We start from the raw sequence: 18,697 nt of genomic DNA on the forward strand, positions 1-18,697 counted from the left end.
ACTCGGGTCCATGGGATCCCCTACCTTGTGGATGGGGGTGATGGTGTTGAGTGTCCAAGTGTAGGGAAAGCCAAGGCAAACAGCGTCATTGAATAGCTTTGCTAGGATCGGGGCTAACGTGTCGATCCCATATGCGATAAACTCAATACATAGCCCCTCGTGATCCTTAGCTCGGCCATTGTGCAGTTTCAATGTCGCGTCCTGGACTCCCCCTCTGGTGAACAACATGCAAGTGGTGGGACGAGGTGTGTGTATGAGGTCTGGAGTGGGCTGGTGTGGGACATCATATAGATGGTGTGCATACGTGTGCCAGACTCTCGTGTCGGTGAGGGGTGATGGGGACCTACGCTCAAGGAATCTCCGCAAAAAATCCTTAGAGATGTGCAGCAGCTCCTCCTCATTTTGATGAAGAAAAGCCTGCTTCTTCCGACGTACGAGATGTCGGTACTTGCGTACCGTGTCTGGTGTGTTTGGGAGGTGACATCTGTTTTCAAGTCGGAGCTGTCGGCGATAAGCCTTGCACTCCGCATCGTACCAATTGATGCAGGGTACAGAACCAAGAGGTGGTGGTCTAGTGGACCGTGTGGTGTGGGGAAAGATTTGGAGGACAGCCTCGTGGAGTGTGCAACTAATCAGGGCAGCACGGTCCTCTATGAGTGGTATGTGATCGATGTAGGTTAGGAGTTTGTTTAGGTGTCTAGAGTAGGCCGGTGAGAGGCTGTGATCAAAGTGTATGTCGTGGTAGGTGTCGTGCTTCCTATGTGGTGTGTGTGGTGTGGCTAAGCATGGGGTGGCGATAGTGAAGAATAGGTATGTGTGATCAGCTCCTGGAGGGAGTGGTGCTACGGTGAAGTCGGTGATACATGAAGTGAAGGTAGGGGATCCCATGATGTAATCTACTACACTAGTGCCCCCCCCCGTGTGGGAAGCAAGTAAAACCACTTGAGGAGGGCCATAGGTCAAGCCCCTTGTAGATGATGAGGTCATGCATCCTGCCCAAATCAAGGAGCGCGTGTCCATATGGTGTAACAGGCCCGTGTTGGTCCGATGAGGTCCTAGTCATACCTGCTCCGTCTAGGTCCATGTCTGGAAGCATGATAGAGTCGTCTTGGAAGTCCAGGAGTGGTGCCAGTCGCGTACTCGTCCTGGCATTGAAGTCCCCAACAAGGAGAACTTCCCTGCGGGCTGAAAGGTTTGGGATATCCTGATGTAAGGGTGCATATGGAGATGTCTCACCCTCTTCTCGTCCCACTCTGGCGAAGTGGGATGTGTCTGGCGGGAAGTAGCATATTGCTATGAAAAGGTCACGGGTGTCTGTACGTCGGATCCGGATCCACATGAATCGAGAGTGTGCGTCCTTCCTCTCAATGGAGATGGCTCCAGCAAGGGAAGACCTGTACAATACTGCGACCCCGCCTGATCCTCAGACTCCTCCTGTATCCCTCATCTCATCCCTGAAGGCTGACTCCCATGTGTAGCCACTGACTATCGGTAGTGGACGCTCTAGGCTCTGGTGTGTCTCCGTGTAAAAGACTATGTCTCGTCCTGTATAAGACTCCGAGAAGTTTCCTGGGTCTAACCATAAGGTGCCATTACAGTTCCAAATGGTGCAGTCTAGGGTCTTGAAAACCTGAGTCTCATAGAGAGCATATCTTTATGCCATGCTCGCTACTACTTGCAATGCAATGATCACAGGAAAATTACTAAATGGGAGACAAGAGCAAGACAAAGGGCTTTCTTTGATAAGGACTGCTCGTCAAAAGAGTTCTTTAAAAGCTTACACCACAAGAGGCAATCTACTGATATTTGAGGCATGATGGTTTCTGGACTTCCTCACGACTACAATTCGCTAGAGCATGTGTAACTCATTTTACTCAACAGTTTGGTCATGTAGATTGTCCTTTGCTGGAAGTTCTGTCTGTTCGATAGGTAATACTGTGGCATGTCTTCCTATTACTTCTCCTGCATAGGCTTTAAGATGCAATTAAATGTTGTGGCAGATGCGAATCTCCGGGTTGGGATGGTCTCACTGTTGAGTTTTTCCTTGCATACATACTAGGATGACCTCAAACATGTTTTACTGCATATGATTAATTCTACCTGGCAAAATCAACAAATGCCTGATTCTTGGAAGAAAGGGCTTGTCAAACTCCTTCGAAAGAAATGGAACTTGGAGGGAAGGTCCTTGATGTATAGAGCTAGAGTAGATCCAACCATTTAATACAATTAATCCCATCTCACGGCATCTGCAGGGATGGGGCATCCAAAGCTATACTGGAAGAGGGGAAACGGTCCATCTGAGTATCCTAACTGACAAACCATCTAGATATGTGTGCGTACCAAGCTATGCTAACCCACTCTCGGCTAGCCATATGGATGACTCTGCCAATCGCGGTCGACTCTAGCTAGGCAAGGCCCAAATGCTAAGAAGATATGTCACCTTCTGGAAGATAGCATTGATCTCGAGTAGTGTCGTATCGAACTTTGCATGTATGATCTGATAGGGGATCAAGGGCTTACTCTGAATCATCTTGGTTCCCATGAGCACCTGTAGCCTCTCAAATCTCCGCCAGTCGGCCGCCGACATATCACTCTCCTGCAAGAGCGTTGCATTCATGATTGTCGACCTCACCCGTATATCAATTAGCCATCCCTTCATCAAAGTCCTGGAAGTGTGCATGAAAGCACTGTCTCTACAGTCGAGCCAAAGCTTCCTACCTACATGTAAGTAGTTAACCGGGTCAATGAGTCATCATGAAAACTGACATCGGGAAGACAATCCCTATATAGGTATATGACTGTACGATGTCAACCAGTTCTAGTTTGTAAGTGAAGCTGTGTCGATGAAGTACTACCCATGAGGTGTTGAAGATCATAGTCTCTCTCCTTGCAAAACTCCTCTGGGGCCTCCAGGTGCCTCTATAGAAGAGGAAATGAGGACTATATCATCTGCATACAACAGCATCTATATCATCAGATCAGCAAGCAAGGATCCCTCCCCTCTTAGGTGGTCAATGAGAGTCGAGATCTCATCATTGTAGAGCCCAAAGAGTGTCAATAAGAGGGGGCATCCTTGCTTCACTTCGATTGTTCTCTCAATCTAATCCATAGGCCTCCAGAGGTGCGTACCTGCCAACTCCCTCTGACTGACTCATATAAGCCCATCCTCCCCCAGGTCATGTCTTTTGGGATCTGCATCTCCTAAGTCACCGAATCATGTGGGCCTATGAAACTGTGTCAAAGGCCTTCCGAAAGTCTACAAAGCATGCATAGACTTTTTACGATCTCGATCTCACCTCCTCCATGTGGTCAAGAGTGGAATTTTGCCTTTGGAAACTAGCATGCTACCCATGTGCCTTTGTATAATAGCTAATCTCTCTCTCTAGTACCGATCGATATACCTTGGCCAATGTATGGCCAATCATGAGGATGCGATAGTTCGTCTTGTCTATAGGGTCCCCTGCTTTGTGTATCGGAACAATGGTGGTGGTACTCCAACTAGTGGGGAAGCCGTGGCATACTACATGGTTGAACATCCGCACCAAGATTGGAGCCTTCCATGTGGAAAATACAAGTCCACAACCCCTCATTGTCCTAGGTATTCGGTTGTGGAGCCAGTGCTGTGCACCTCATACATTCCGCAAGGCACGAGTGAGGCGTTGGGGGGGGGGAGGGGGAGAGAGAGAGAGAGAGAGAGCAGAAAAAGAATATTTGATGTCACAGCACACACACAGTTCACAACGGAGCGGGAGACAGGGCTTGAACCCACAGGCAAAATTTTACCACTGAATGAGTATATGAGAGAGAGAGAGAGAGAGAGAGAGAGAGAGAGAGAGAGAGAGAGAGAGAGGGGGGGGGGGGGGGGGGGGGGGGGGTTGTTGGTACCCAAACAAACATACAACTGTTTCAAAGTCCCTTAGTCTCAAGGTGAAAGGGCCCGAAGTGCAGTTGTACAATCAAAGACAAACCAAACTAAGAGATAAAAACATCTCCTAACAAATCATCCACGAGCAACATTCTATAATAAAAAACTAGAGGGGCACTAAGTATGAGAAGTAAAGATAACATTCAATTATTGTCAAGCAAAGAGCTCTGGAGTCTGAAGTTATAACTAAAAACCATAAACTCCATCTCACATAGCAAAGGGACTAGCTTAACACTAGGCTTTCTCTTATACCAAGCCCAAATGGAGTAATGCTGTGCCTTCATGCTTATATACTGTCAACTGCTCCAAATGGTAAGTAAACAATCTCACTTATCAACTTTCGGGTTTCCAAAAATAATTTGCGTGATATTATTATATCTAGCATAATTATCCTTGGGAAACCTAAAGCAACAGAGATTAGTGCCAACATGTTTCAGAATTGAGACCTTGCAACTCTGGCCTGCTCTTTTACAATATGCACTAGATTTATGTTTGCACAAAGCATTAGGCAGATAACAGATGTTTAAAGACAAGAAAACCGCATCATTGACTCCTTGTCTGACTCACAACCAAAAAACCACTATTGTTGTCAGAACTAAGTGCTACTATAGCATATTTATGAGCAAAAAGCGAGGAAGAAGGAATTGGACTGACTGGCAATGTTGGTAATAATGCGACCAGATTTTCAGATAATGCCTGTGCTTTGTCCAAAGTGGGTAAACTCCTTTCAACTTTTGCCAAAGCCATTCGGATTGGATCTCCTGCAATTACAAAGCCATTTAAATACGGAAATTCAAAATAGGCTGCCGTAGACAAGACACAAGCTGAAAACAGGTCGACGCACTACAATGTCACTATTGAATCTAGCCTCAACAAATTATTCCAAAACATGCTAAACCAGCATATTTAAAAGTAGAGAATTCCACACAAATCAACATGCTAAACCAGAATATTTAAAAGTAGAGCATTCCACAAACATAAACTCATCCCTACATCTTTTAATAAACTTTACACGTGAGAATGTAATATGGCCTTGGATGCATCAGTTGAAAAGGGTTTTTAGAGAGGTCATAGAGTGGTTTAATATCAATCAAAAGTGTAAATAAATATAAATATATGAGTGGGTTTGTTAGGACACTGAATTGTTTTCATAGTGTTCACAAGGGACACATGCACTTGAGCAGTTCTCATCTATCTACAGCACACCTTCACACGAAGCCAATTATCAGATGCCCATATCTAACAAGCCACCACGAGAAAAGTGCCAATGGTAGAGAGGTATCTTGTGAATATATAAGGTGGCACTTGTGGTGTAAAAAGCGAGTACACCGTCATTCTTCTAATATTTCGGTTGGTGAAACCTCTCTGTGCTTTTTAACGACTTGGACAAAGAAATTTACAAATTTATTTTGCAGACTTTTCCAAGATGCTCTTAAGTGCATGTTGAAATGGAAATTGCATACATGAGAGTTTGCAGAACTTGACAATTTGCTCAATTGAGAGTAACAAGCAAGGGATATACACAATTAGGTGTTTGCAGAACCCAATTCAATTTGCACTTGGGTTGACAGGCTAAGACGGCCCCCCCACCTTATCCAGGCTCTTTTTATTGCTTGAAATGGAGATACAAGATCAAGAAGCAATGCACATTACAAACTTGGACTCAAACTCTTGAGAGAGAAAACATAGACATGACTGCAAGACAAGAATGCTCAAGTTGAGCTATATACAAGGAATCACTCAAAAGATAGAACTAGTGAGAATTTTACTCCAGGGGCATCTCAATCCACAAGGACGATGCCTGCATCATCACAACTTCATCCCACGTTAGTTGCATGCACTAGATCTCTAGAAAAAGAGGAAATTTCAATGCGGAAAATATACTGCAAGTAAACAATTCTCAGATTCAAACTCCCCTTCCACTTGTGCTCCCTTGGTGTAATTGCAGCCCCTCTTGCTTGGATGGATGAGATCTTGGGGCTGGAGAGAGAAAAACTCAGAAAAAGTGATGCAGGCTAGAGAGAGAAGACTTAGAATGGAGTAATGGTTTGGAGAGAGACTGCTGATGCTGCTCCGAGGCAGGGGGAAGAGAAAGAGGTGCTGCTGCTGCTCCAGACGTGAGGAGAGGGGAAGTTTTATGCAGAGATAGAAGCCTGAACGGTAGAGAGAGAAAGTGCTGCTGTAGAGAGAAAAGCCTGGCACAAGAGAGACAAGCTGCTGCACCACCAAGAGGGCCTGAGAGGGAGGCTGGCTGCACCAAGATGGGGGAGGGAAGTGGGCTGCTGCACCAAGGAGGGAGGAGGGACCGAAAATGGACGTGGGATTTGTGTGACATGAGGGAGGGGCTGGCTCCTTTTATAGGCCCAGCCCACCATCGGCCCAAGATGGCAAGTTTTTTGGGGGGGGGGGCTGAGCTGTCCCAAGTTGGCAACTTTTCCAAGCCACCTAATCGTGAACTGGCCCCCACACTTGTCCCCCTCTCTCTTGCCACCCCCTTCCCGTTGCCAAGTGGCTGGGCCAGCTGGCCTTGCTCAGCCTGCAGCCTGCCAGGTGTCATCTAAAACCCTAAAAAATCAAGCTTGCCAGAATTGAATTCTGACTTCAGCGATGGTTCCTAGCAGGTAGTCCTAGACATTGACCTACTAAAGTCATTTTTGAGTTTGATTGACCTCAAATAAGAGGTTTGTTCGTTTGTCGTCTTATTATCTTGTATCTCTATGCCTCTTGGCATGTTTGTCAAGGCCACGAGAACATTCTCTTGGATGGTTGCTAGGTCGGTCTGCAATCTATGCATTTGATTGGTCCTAGAAATGGGTACTTAGGTGGGGTGAGATTTTATGATGTCCCTCTCAAGGAGAGGGCATCATTCTTGCAGGTCACTAATGCCCATAACCCCAAGCAAGGGGGTCCACCCTCAAAAGCTAAACCTAGACCTCATGACCTAACTGAACTGTAGAAAAACATTCAACTTCTTTTGCACAGCATGTTATCGTAAATATTTTGAAATAAATAGAAATTCAAAGGAAAAATTACCAAGCAAGTGGATACTGATTTGAGGAAGAGTGACATTCCCTCTGTCTTTCATTATGTTGTCCTCAACTAAAATGCTTCTTCATATGCATCCAAGATGTTAGGAAACATAGCTCTGTCCAACCATTGTGCATCTGTGGATGGAAATCCTCTAAACTTAAGAAGATACATCTTTCGATTCTTTCCAGTCTTCCATTGGTGAAGTTGTGGGAGATGATCTACTCCGGGATCAAAAGTATCTCATTGTCTTCAGCTTCGGGTGGGTCTTTAATATGGGGTTCTTGAGGTGGTTCCCAAACAAAGGATTTGATCAAGCTAATGATTGTGGCGTATCCCCTTCTACGTCGGGTCTACAATGCTCGTCGCATCATGAAGATCAAGCTGGAGAAAAGAAACCCCGAGTATGTCATAGGATGAAACCTCCTCCATTGGTAACCCATCTAGTGAGAAGTGCTCTTTGTGCATGGCTGCCCGCAATGTATTGAAGATCATGACCTTGGTTTTAGCAAGGTTAACCTTCAAGTCATGTGTCTCATAGAAAGAATGAAGTGCATCCAGGTGTCAGTGGAGCCCCTCCACTGAGGAAGAGATTAGGACCACATCATCTACCTATAGGAGCATCTGAAGCAAGGATCTAGCTAGAGAGTAGCCACCCTCCCCTAGATTTACAATGCAAGTCACAAACTCATCTATATTGAGGCCGAACAAGGTTGGTGATAATGGAAAACCTTATTTGATCCCAATAGTACTCATGATCTCCTTTGTCCACCCTACACTTATCCAAACCCTACCCAAGACTCTCTCATAAGGTGCCACGACTATCCAATTGATCTCCTGATCATACCCCAAATCCTGTAGATATCTGATAAGTCAAGCTCTCGGCATCATGTCAAAAGCTTTGTGGAAATCCACAAAGCAACAATGAGCCCTTTGTCTCTGTGCCCTTGCTTCCTCAATGACTCCTCTAAGGTAAGTATGTAATCTATGGTGCCATGATCTCTCTAAAAGCCCACTTGTCCCACGGCTCTAAGTCCCTGAAGCTAACCTGTGTCAAGCAATGATGCATAGATCTTGGACATGACATGTCCAATCATAATAGTCCAATAGTTTTCCAAGCTCATGGAATCTCCTGCCTTGTGGATGGGAGTGATGATATAAGGGTCCACGTGTGAGGGGAACCACTGCAAACCGCTTCGTTTAAAAGCTTTGCTAAAGTCAGGATCCAACTATTTTCCATCCTCCAAGAGCGGACGGCACCTATTTCTTTTTTAGTATATTCATCCCACGGCTTATGACGCACACCACGACACCACTCACACACTACTTATCATGAAATACATTTTGATCACAGCCTAATACTCTAGTACTCCACACACCTCTCCACTCTACTCACATACCTCGACTACATATTGCTTCTAGAGGACCGAGCCGCCTCAATCACACGCTCTCTCCATGAGGCTGTCCTACACATTTTCCACACACCACCCATTCCATGTGCTTGCTACCTCTTGGCTCAGTACCTTGTAACAGCTGGTATGATGATGATTGTAAGGCTTTATGTTGACAAATTAGATTCAGGGCTAAGCATCATCTTCCTAGTGAGGTTGAGATGATATGCGAGTGCCATCGTCTAGTATGCCAGAAGAAGTAGGCTTTTGTTCGCTTGAGCAGTGAGCCCTCACGGACACCAAACGCATGCACACTATACGATGCCCCTAAACTGTTAGAATTATAGATATAATTCAGCAGTGACCAATGTAATATAATAAGCTAGTTAGGGGCACTTTTCCCTCCTAAGAGGTTTTTCCCCCTAACTGCAGTTAGTTCACTAACTATGGTTAGTGACTACTAAGGTTTTGTCACTAGGACAAAACCTTATCTTTCTCACTTTGTGTTGTACTCTTTACACTCTATTCTATTGCAACTACGTCTTCAGCTTCCAAGCTTCCTGCACTCTCAATCTCTCTTGCTCTCACTCATTCCCTTTCCTTCATTTGGTATCAGAGCAAGGTTCACGAGCCACGGGCTCCCTGCTCCCTCAACGTTCTCCCCCTGCTCCAACTCGTCCGTACAGTCCGTACGACTGTACGGAATTCACCGTACTACCTCCGTATTGCCGACGTACAGCCCCGTGAAGACTGCCGTACAAGTCGCCGTACAGCGCCGTACCTGCGCTGCAAAAGTCGTACAAAGTCGCCGTACAGATCCGTACTTCACAGCCGTACGTCGTCGCCAAACTTTACGGTTAACCGTACAGTCCCGTACTGCTCCTGCTTCCGTACAGATTCGCTGTTCGACCGTACTTGCGCCATCAGTCATTTCGACCGTACCTGCGCCATCAGTACCGTACGGTCTGTTCCGTACTTACCGTACAGTACGTACAATCTGTACTTACCGTACAGTTCGTACTTACCATCTGTACTTGCAGATCTACACCGGTTGCCTTCAGCCACAGGTGTTCTTGGGCAGGCTCATCTTGCAGAAAAACCATAGTTTGGTGCAGCTGTCTTGGAGTAGATTTGGGGCATTTTGTATATTGCAGACATTGCAATCATTGTGCAGTTTTGGAGCTACATCTGGAGCAAAATTCCAGATCTAGTCTGAAATTTGGGACTTTTGTTTAAAACTGCAGATTTGGGGCTTTTAGTAATTTTGCCCCTTTCTGGGTGCAATTTCTAGCCACAAATTGGGGCTTTTGTGTTGAGAGAGCATTTTTTGGAGTATTCAGTACATACTGCCTTTCTTGGAGTGTTTGGAACACTTTTGGCAGATTTTGGAGAGTTTTTGATGCTTGGACAGATTTCTGACAGCTCAAGTACAGAAATCTAAGTTGCATATACAGCCCGTGCTTGGCTGTGTTTTTGGGAGTTGTGCATTTTATTCCCAGTAAGGGAATTCAGCTTTGTATCTGCTTTAATCTCTTTCTCAGACATGGCCCATCAAAATCAGAATGAGTTCCAGTTCGGTGGTCTTTCACAGGAAGACAAGTTGGATGGTACCAACTACTCCCTCTGGAGTTTCATGGTACGTAATATTCTGATTTCTCGCAATTTATGGGATTATGTCAATGGGGATGAAATCCGACCAGCAGATATTGCACCTGCTACCCCTCCTTAGCAAGGAGGTGGAAGAGGTCGTGCACAGGGTGCAAGTTGTTGGTGCAGCTACAGTCAATACTCCAGAGCAAAAGAGATGGGATTCACGGGATGCCTTAGCCTTGTCATGCATCTCTCTTTCAGTGAAAAGATCAATCATTCCGCATATCCGGTCGTGTAAGACCTCCAGGGCAGCGTGGGATATTTTGGAAAGCATGTATGCAGCACGGAATGATGCCAGGGTATCTTTCTTAAAAAGAGAGTTGAGCAATACACATATGGAGGAGGGTGACTCCATGTCAGTCCACCTCACAAAGCTACAGGATCTCAGAGAGCAGTTGTTAAACATAGATGAAATTATTCCTGATTCAGAGATGATTACAACCACTCTGAATTCTCTTCCTGAGTCTTATCTCAGCTTTCACACTTCGCTGAATTTATCATTGAGGGGGGGTGCAAATCCTCTCACTTTTCATGAGTTGATAGGACTTCTGCTTCAGGAAGAGCAGACCAGGAAAAATTTGGCTTCACGTGCAGGTGAACAAGCCATGCTCTCAAAATTTAAATAAAAAACAAAGGGACAAGCAAAGACAACAGCAAATCAGCCTTCCAGTGGGTCAGGACAGCCTTCACAAAAGGCTAAAAGTGATGCAAGTAAGCCCAAAAAGAAGGGTTTTTGTCACTACTGCAAAAAGCCAGGTCATCACATAGCAGAATGCAGGAAAAGGATTGCAAAAGAAAAGAAAAACAGCTCAGGAATGGCTGTTTCAGATTCAGCCCCTTGTGCATCTGACAGTGGGGATGCTGCAGCCAACTTTGTTGGTCAAGATTATGCCTTTTTATCTTGCATTTCTGATTCTAGGTTGGCTGTTCCAGATGCTCGGGATAGTACAGCCTCTTGCAGTGATGATACATATGCATTTTTGACTTGCAGCTTTGACTCTTCTACAGATGCATCTGCTTTCAGTGTTAATGAAACACTGAACACATGGTATTTTGACAGCGGTGCATCCAAGCACATCACTTCTAGGAAGTGTCTTTTTACTTCCTTGCATCCACCTCCTGTTGGTAAGAAAGTCACTTGTGCCAACAACTCCTCATATTCAGTACGTGGCACAGGAGAAGTTGAGCTCACTGCAATTGATGGCTCAATTTTCAGACTTTCAGATGTCTTATATGTGCCTGGCATAACCAAAAATCTCCTTTCAGTGTCCACTCTTAACAGAGAGGGATTTCAGGTCATCTTTGAGGATGACAAATGTGCTGTCCGAGACAGGGAAGCTAACTATGCCTTAATGTTATCTGGTACTCTGCTGCGTGGGCTTTTTCAGCTTGATATTTTTGAGAAAAGAACAGCCCATGCTCTGGCAGTTTCTACCCCTACAGTTGCCATGCAAAATGCTAAATTATGGCATGCCAGATATGGCCACATGCATTACAACAGCTTGATGACACTTCAGAAATTTTCAATGGTTGATGCATTGCCACCTCTTGAGATACCTCCTCCACATGCCTGTGAAGGGTGCATTTTAGGTAAGATGCATAGATTCCCCTTCAAGAAGGATGGTTCAGTTAAAGCTGTTCGCAAATTGCAGCTTATACACAGTGATGTCTGCGGTCCCATGAGGACTCCGTCATTGGGTGGTCATCTCTACTTTGTCACATTTATTGATGACTACTCCAATTTTACTTGGGTTTATGGGCTGAAAAAGAAATCTGAAGTGTTCACGGTATTTAAACACTTTTCAGCCATGGTTGAAAATGAAACCGGACTCAGGATACAGACATTACGCACGGATAGAGGTGGGGAATACCTATCTGCAGAATTTGATGCTTTTCTCAAGCAAAAGGGTATTGTGCATCAGCTCACTGTCAGGCTGACCCCTCAGCAAAATGGCAAAGCTGAGAGGAAAAATAGAACCCTCATGGAAATGGACAGATGTATGCTGAAAAGCAAACACATGCCTCATAAATTTTGGCTAGAGGGTTTGATGTGTGCCAATTACATTTTGAACAGGGCTCCCACTAAGGCTTTAAAAACAAAAACTCCTTTTGAGGTCTGGAATGACAGGAAGCCTTCAGTGGATCACTTCCGAGTCTTTGGATGCCTTGCCTATGCACATGTGCCAGTTGAATTTAGGCACAAATTGTCAGATAAAGCCATCAAATGCATATTTGTTGGATATAGTGCAGAAAGCAAGGGGTATCGTCTCTACAATCCTGCTACACGCAAAATCATTGTAAGTAGAGATGTGATATTTTCTGAAAATTCAGCTCACACTCAGGCTGAATTTCAAATGCCTTCATCTTCAGAGGATGTCTTTCAAGGGTTGCTACCCATTGCTTTGGGTTCCCCTGCTGATTTTTCTGATCCAAATCAAAATTTACAGCAACCTTCAAATGCTTCAGTTCCGCCACAGGATGTCTTGCCTCCTCCACACGCAGTGGAACAGGTGGTGCAGCAAGAAATTGCAGACATACATGCAGCAAAAACAGTCCCACATTGGCTGTTACAGACTCTCAAAGAAAGTAAACTTGATGCTCCGTTACCTGGCAGGACTCGCAGTGCAGCAAGGCACATGGAAGGTGCTAATTCAGTGGAATCAGCATATGCAGGTACTCTTCTTGATGAAGAGGAGCCTGCCACATTTGAAGAAGAAAAAGGCAATGTGCATTGGATGAATGCCATGCAAGATGAGTTGCAGTCCATTGCCAAAAATCAGACTTGGGATGTTGTGGACTTGCCACAGGGTAAACATGCCATTGGCACACGATGGGTATTTAAAGTCAAACGGAAGCCAGATGGCTCCATTGACAGATATAAAGCCAGGCTGGTTGCTAAGGGCTATGCTCAGAAAAAGGGCATAGATTATAAGGAGACATTCGCTCCTACATCCCGGATGACCACCATCCGATCAGTAATTGCAATGGCTGCACATTTTGAGTGGAATGTTCATCAGTTGGACATAAAAACAGCCTTCTTAAATGGGGACTTGCTGGAAGAGGTGTATGTCACACCACCTCCGGGCTTTAAAATTACAGCAAATGCACTTCAAGTATGCAAGATGGATGGGGGGGAAATATTAGTCATCCTTCTTTATGTCGATGACTTACTGCTCACAGAGTCCAATGAAGAAAAAATTGCAGATTTCAAAGCTGATTTGCAGACCAACTTTGACATGTCAGATTTGGGGCTGCTTCACTTTTATTTGGGGATCCAGTTCTCTCATGAGAGACGTGGCACTGTTATGTCTCAGTCTAAGTATGTTCAGAAACTCTTGGACAGATTTAACATGCAAGAGTGTAAGCCCATAGCCACTCCTATGGAGTCGGGGCTGAAACTCACAATGCATGATGCAGGAGAATCAGTTGATGCCACACTTTACAGTCAAGCTGTTGGATGCCTCATATATCTCTGCAACACTAGACCTGATATTCAGTTTGCAGTATCTCAGGTGAGCAGGTACATGCACAGCCCCAAAACTATGCATTGGCAGGCAGTTAAGCGCATCTTCCGTTATTTGCAGGGCACCAAGTCTTTTGGCTTACTATTTCCCAGGGGGGGTGACTTGCAGATGCATGCCTACAGTGATTCAAATTGGGCTGGTGATTATGACACTAGGCAGTCCACCAGTGGCAATTGTTTCTTTTTGGGTAAATCTTGCATTTCATGGCTGAGCAAGAAACAATCTACAGTGGCTACCTCATCATGTGAAGCTGAGTACAGGGCAGCTTTCACAGCAACAGTTGAATGTGTCTGGCTGAGACGTTTATTTGCTGATCTTCATCTGTCTTTGGAGGGTCCTTCTCCAATTCTCACTGATAGTCAGAGTGCCATTGCAGTGGCAAAGAATCCAGTGTTTCATGCTCGCACGAAGCACATTGAGGTTCACTATCACTACGTCAGAGAGAAGTTGCATGCAGGAGAGATCAGTATGATCTTTGTGTCCACACATGACAACGTTGCAGATATTTTCACCAAAGCGCTACCACGTGAGAAGTTTGAGGCATTTCGCAGTGCCCTGAACTTATATCCGTTTGGTGATTGATCAGCCTTGTACATGACATTGGCACTGCAGGGGGGTGTTAGAATTATAGATATAATTCAGCAGTGACCAATGTAATATAATAAGCTAGTTAGGGGCACTTTTCCCTCCTAAGAGGTTTTTCCCCCTAACTGCAGTTAGTTCACTAACTATGGTTAGTGACTACTAAGGTTTTGTCACTAGGACAAAACCTTATCTTTCTCACTTTGTGTTGTACTCTTTACACTCTATTCTATTGCAACTACGTCTTCAGCTTCCAAGCTTCCTGCACTCTCAATCTCTCTTGCTCTCACTCATTCCCTTTCCTTCATAAACAGCTAGCAGCCCATCTCTCACACGCAGCAGACCCGCATTGTGCACACTTTTCACAATTAGTTGTGTTACACACGCAACCCTCAAGCTTGACAATGGCCAAGTGAAAGATCATGAGGGCCTTCAAACTAAGTTCATTGGTCGGGGGACATAGAAGTCCGTGATATTTGGATTGGCGGTAGGGGATCCCATGTGATAGTCAACTACGCAAGAGCCCCCCCCCCCCCCTTCCCGCGTGTGGGAACCAAGTGAAACCACCTAAGGAGGGCCAACAGCCCAGCCTCTGTGTGTGTGTGTGTGTGTGTGTGAGAGAGAGAGAGAGAGATAGAGATATACTAAGGTCTTCCAAAGACTAAATGAGATGGAGTACAATATGGTGCATGAAGCACTTGAACAAAGAGCCTAATAGATTCTCCAACTCACCAAAACAAACAGCCAAGCCAAGTTGCAACTCCACTAATGTGATGTAATAACACTCAAGCTAGTTGAGGTGTGCCCTCATCCACTCAACTGAGGAAATTGTAGTCCTAGTATCTCCGATGGTACTCTACCTATGACCAATGGTAGCCCTTGGGTCTACAGTAATTCCCATTTAGTAATAAGCTCATGGTAGTCTCACTATCTTTTTTTGGTGGGTTAAATCTTTGAAATAAGGTGCTACAATTACATCAACTGAAAATTTAAGTATATGCCAAAAAGACCTCATGATCTATGCAGCGGGTTTGCAAGCAATCCCTGCAGAGAACGCCTAAAAAAGCCAAACAGAGAGAAAGTAGGATCACAAAAGACTTTACAATTCCTATATGTCCATAAAGTCCATAGTGCCCAGTAGCGAACCCAAACGAAGAAAAGATGAAACTTCGATCTGGATGGATGAAACCCAAATAGCCAGAAGAACTTCCTAAACGGAACAGATGGAAATCTCGCTCGCAAGCGTTGTCAAAGCAGATCAAAAAACTCACGAGAGCACAAACAATGCCAAAACAAGTTAGGCACAGTCTTCGAAGAAGCAAAACATCTGTGGCAAAGTGCAGGAGCAATGTGTCGATGAGCTAATAGCTGTCCAGATGGAAACACTCCCAAAAGAACTCGCCAAAAGAAAACCTGTTGCCGAAGCAATACTTTATAGGCCTCAAGTTGCTGTAATCTTTTCCTCCACCACTTGGCTGGGCCATGCATTCACCAAACAGAATCACCTCTCTCTGAAACCCAAGGTTGAGGCAAAAGGATTTTATACAATGTAGGTACAGTAATTTGAGATAGCCTCAAAGGACGAGAAGAGCACCCTGGAGAAGTCAAAGTCCAATCTTCTAGCCAGTCCTAGAGTTCCAAAGGAGGAATCGAAACAAAAAGTGAAAGCATAGAAGTAATTTGTCGCCACAAAGGACGATAATGAGAGCCCAATCCATATGTAGTGGCTGCTAAAGAAAAGGGGAGCACAGTACCAGCATCATCAGCAACCGAGGTGATGCCTTTAAACAAGACAAAGTAGGAACGCCGAGGTTCCTATAAAGCCAAGGGAGGCTGAAAGACTTTCGACCAGTGAATGCTTTCAGCTCTCAAAGATTTCCCAAGCAAAGATTTCCGTCCATTCCATTCCAGATGGGTAGTCTCACTATCACCGATATCCTACGTGGACTCCTAATGTCAAACAAGCAAGGAGATCTCATCCTCTTGTATATATCATTGAGGTGGTGCATGTGCTGGTCAATGAGACAGTATGTCTACATGTATTGGTATAGCATGTGTACATGTACTCGTCAGTCTAGGTATCTCATCCCTAGAATCTGCTCTCATAGAGGGAGGTGTTGAGTCTCTATGTCGTATCAAACATGCAATACTACAAGCTCGTGATAAGGGATCTCTATGTCTCTGCATCTCCAAAATGAAAGGACCAAGCATCTATGATCTAAGTATCCAACAAAGCATGGCGTTCTTGAGTCCTCGCCCCGTAATAGGCAATGGAACCATCCTTTGATCTCATAGGAGGGCTGCAACTAAGAATTCAATGGTCCTTGCTCCCCACCTCTTGTGTGTCATATATCGAACATCTCCTCCCACCTAGAGGCGTAATCCTTCAATTTGCTGAATCCTCTAAGCTAGGACAATCCTCAGTGCATGTGCCAAGTGGATATAAAGATATCGAGGTCTCTCAATGAAGTCCTTCCTCGGATCTCTATAACCTGTACAAAGGGATCATAATGGAAGTCTGTTACAAACCAGGAGTTACAAAGCTGTTAAGAGATTTGATCTAAAGATCCACTTCTCTCCTACACAATGGGGGGATCAAATGGTGGAAATTGTCCCTGTAGAATCGTGGAAATTGTCCTTGTAGACGGCCATCTTGGTCCCAACTGGCTAAGAAATCCCGCAGAGTGCCAAATGCACCTATAGCCCTCTTGTGTGTCTGAGATCAGCACCATATCGTCTACATATAGCAAGATAGGTATGACAGACTGGGCCAGAGTCAATCCTTGACCTCCAAGGGCATCCACAAACGAGGCCAGCTTATCAATGTAGAGGCCAAAGAGGGTAGGGGGAGAGGTTACCCCTGCTTAACCCCAATGATGCTTCTCAACTCCTGTCATAACCCCTATGTGGTGTACACTATGCTCGTAACTCTCTCATACAGAGCCACAATTGATATGTAACACTGTCTGCAATGCCAAAGGCTCAGAGTCGTACAGAACAAGAAGGAGAAACGAGAAAAGGGTCAGAGTTAAATTCCATGGAAGAAAGCTTCCCAGGGTTTAAAACTTCGCCAGGATTTTGAGAGATCTTTCCACGGTTTAAATCTTTGTCAGGGTTTTAAAAAAGCTAACAAAACAGTAAGCTAAAACTTCTACTCTGGCATCTCCATTCTACATTTCTTTTGGGAGTACCTCCTTGAGCTGCAAGATGACAATAAGTGCTAAAGGTGGAGGGATCACGAAGGCATTGGAAGACACTTTTAGGAAGATTCCCCCTCTCGATGACAAGTCTACAGAGGTGCCTAAGGCAGCTCATTGCCAGCCTGAAGTCCCGCAATAAATGCAGGAGGGCTTACGATAGCAGACTGCTTGTACACCCCCCTGGCAAGCAAGCTGCTGATCCAGGCTCCTGGGAGCAAGTGTACCCGTGAAAGGAGCAGAAGGGTTAGCAGGCTGTTGCTGATGGCAATGGGCTCGAGCCTTGCTGTTGGCGAGGGGCTGAACAAGTGGAGGGCAAAGAACGTGCCCTATGGGGAGGGGGGGACCGCACAAGAGGGGTGGGTGACTATGCAGCTGAGGAAGAGAGAGAGAGAGAGAGGGGGGGAGGGGGGGGAAGGAGCGGGGGACAGAATGGGGAAGGGTTCTTTCTTCATTGTGGAAGGGCATTTGTTTCTTAGGACAGGAAACAGCACTCTGAGCTCAAACACTTTCAAAAGCACATACAGCCTGGTTTGAAAACAAAGAGTGCCTGCAGGTTGAGGATACAAAAGGAAGAAGGCACCTCTTGCTTTGGAGATTTGCTGAGCTCGAAAGAAAATTGTTTTAGGCAGTCTTTGCTCAAGAAATTCAATGGAAGGGAGGAACAAAGTTCAAGCCCAAATCAGTACATAAACACCAAGGGGCTGGACCTAATTCCTAAAGGTGAACTTGCTACAGTCCATCTTCCTTCAACAATCTCAAATAGATACTGCTAGAGCTCCTTCTGGATTAGGAAATCATACTGCTGCTTATGTGTATACACAAAGTGTTTCCACTTTGCCTTCCTGCATTTTACTCTCTGCGAAGCCCACTTCACTCGTGCATTGCCACACAATCCAAATACAAACTAATACAGACAGTTAAATGCATACTTGTCATTCCCCTGAAACATATCCAAGGAAAAAGAAGCCACCAATATCTTTGAAAAGGGCTGTGGCTGATGATCATCAGTTGTTAAAATCAAAGGGTGTCTCCAACCACTGTAATAGAGGAATTCATGGGGTACAACATCCACATCTGCCAAAAGAGAATGCACTACAGCAGTGCCAGCATCCACAGCAATGAATCCAGAGCTCAATCATGAAAGAGAATGCATTGGAGCAACAAAGGGGTTTGGATAAACATTATGCATTTAGCAATAAAGACAACTGTGGCACTGAGTCAGCATACCCATAATGAAACTCAACACGAACGGAACCGCTCGGTATAGCTCATCAGGTAATATCTTCATCAATGGTAGAAACGGTTGAAGTTGCGAACTATTAAAGCTCGTCGCTGCATAAATGCCAATGTTAAGAGAAGTTGGCCTTAAAAAACTATCAACCAAATAATCCCCTCTCT

At 45.1% G+C, this 18,697-nt stretch overlaps 1 protein-coding gene across 2 annotated transcripts in view; it reads right to left on the reverse strand.

Annotated features, from left to right (window-relative positions):
* Nucleotides 1-18,697, reverse strand: part of LOC147899148 (phytyl ester synthase 1, chloroplastic-like) — a 72,335-nt gene that overhangs the window by 27,050 nt on the left and 26,588 nt on the right. For both annotated transcript variants that reach the window (XM_087377900.1, XM_087377899.1), the window contains exons 5-6: nt 18,527-18,631; nt 4,580-4,686 (exon numbers count right to left, since the gene is read on the reverse strand). In XM_087377900.1, the coding sequence (XP_087234026.1) occupies nt 4,580-4,686; nt 18,527-18,631 (212 nt within the window). The remainder of the gene's footprint in view (nt 1-4,579; nt 4,687-18,526; nt 18,632-18,697) is intronic.

This window comes from Dipteris shenzhenensis, chromosome 8, assembly GCF_047967505.1.
Source record: "Dipteris shenzhenensis isolate YYH24624 ecotype China chromosome 8, Dip_SZ_1.0, whole genome shotgun sequence".
Taxonomy (NCBI): domain Eukaryota; kingdom Viridiplantae; phylum Streptophyta; class Polypodiopsida; order Gleicheniales; family Dipteridaceae; genus Dipteris; species Dipteris shenzhenensis.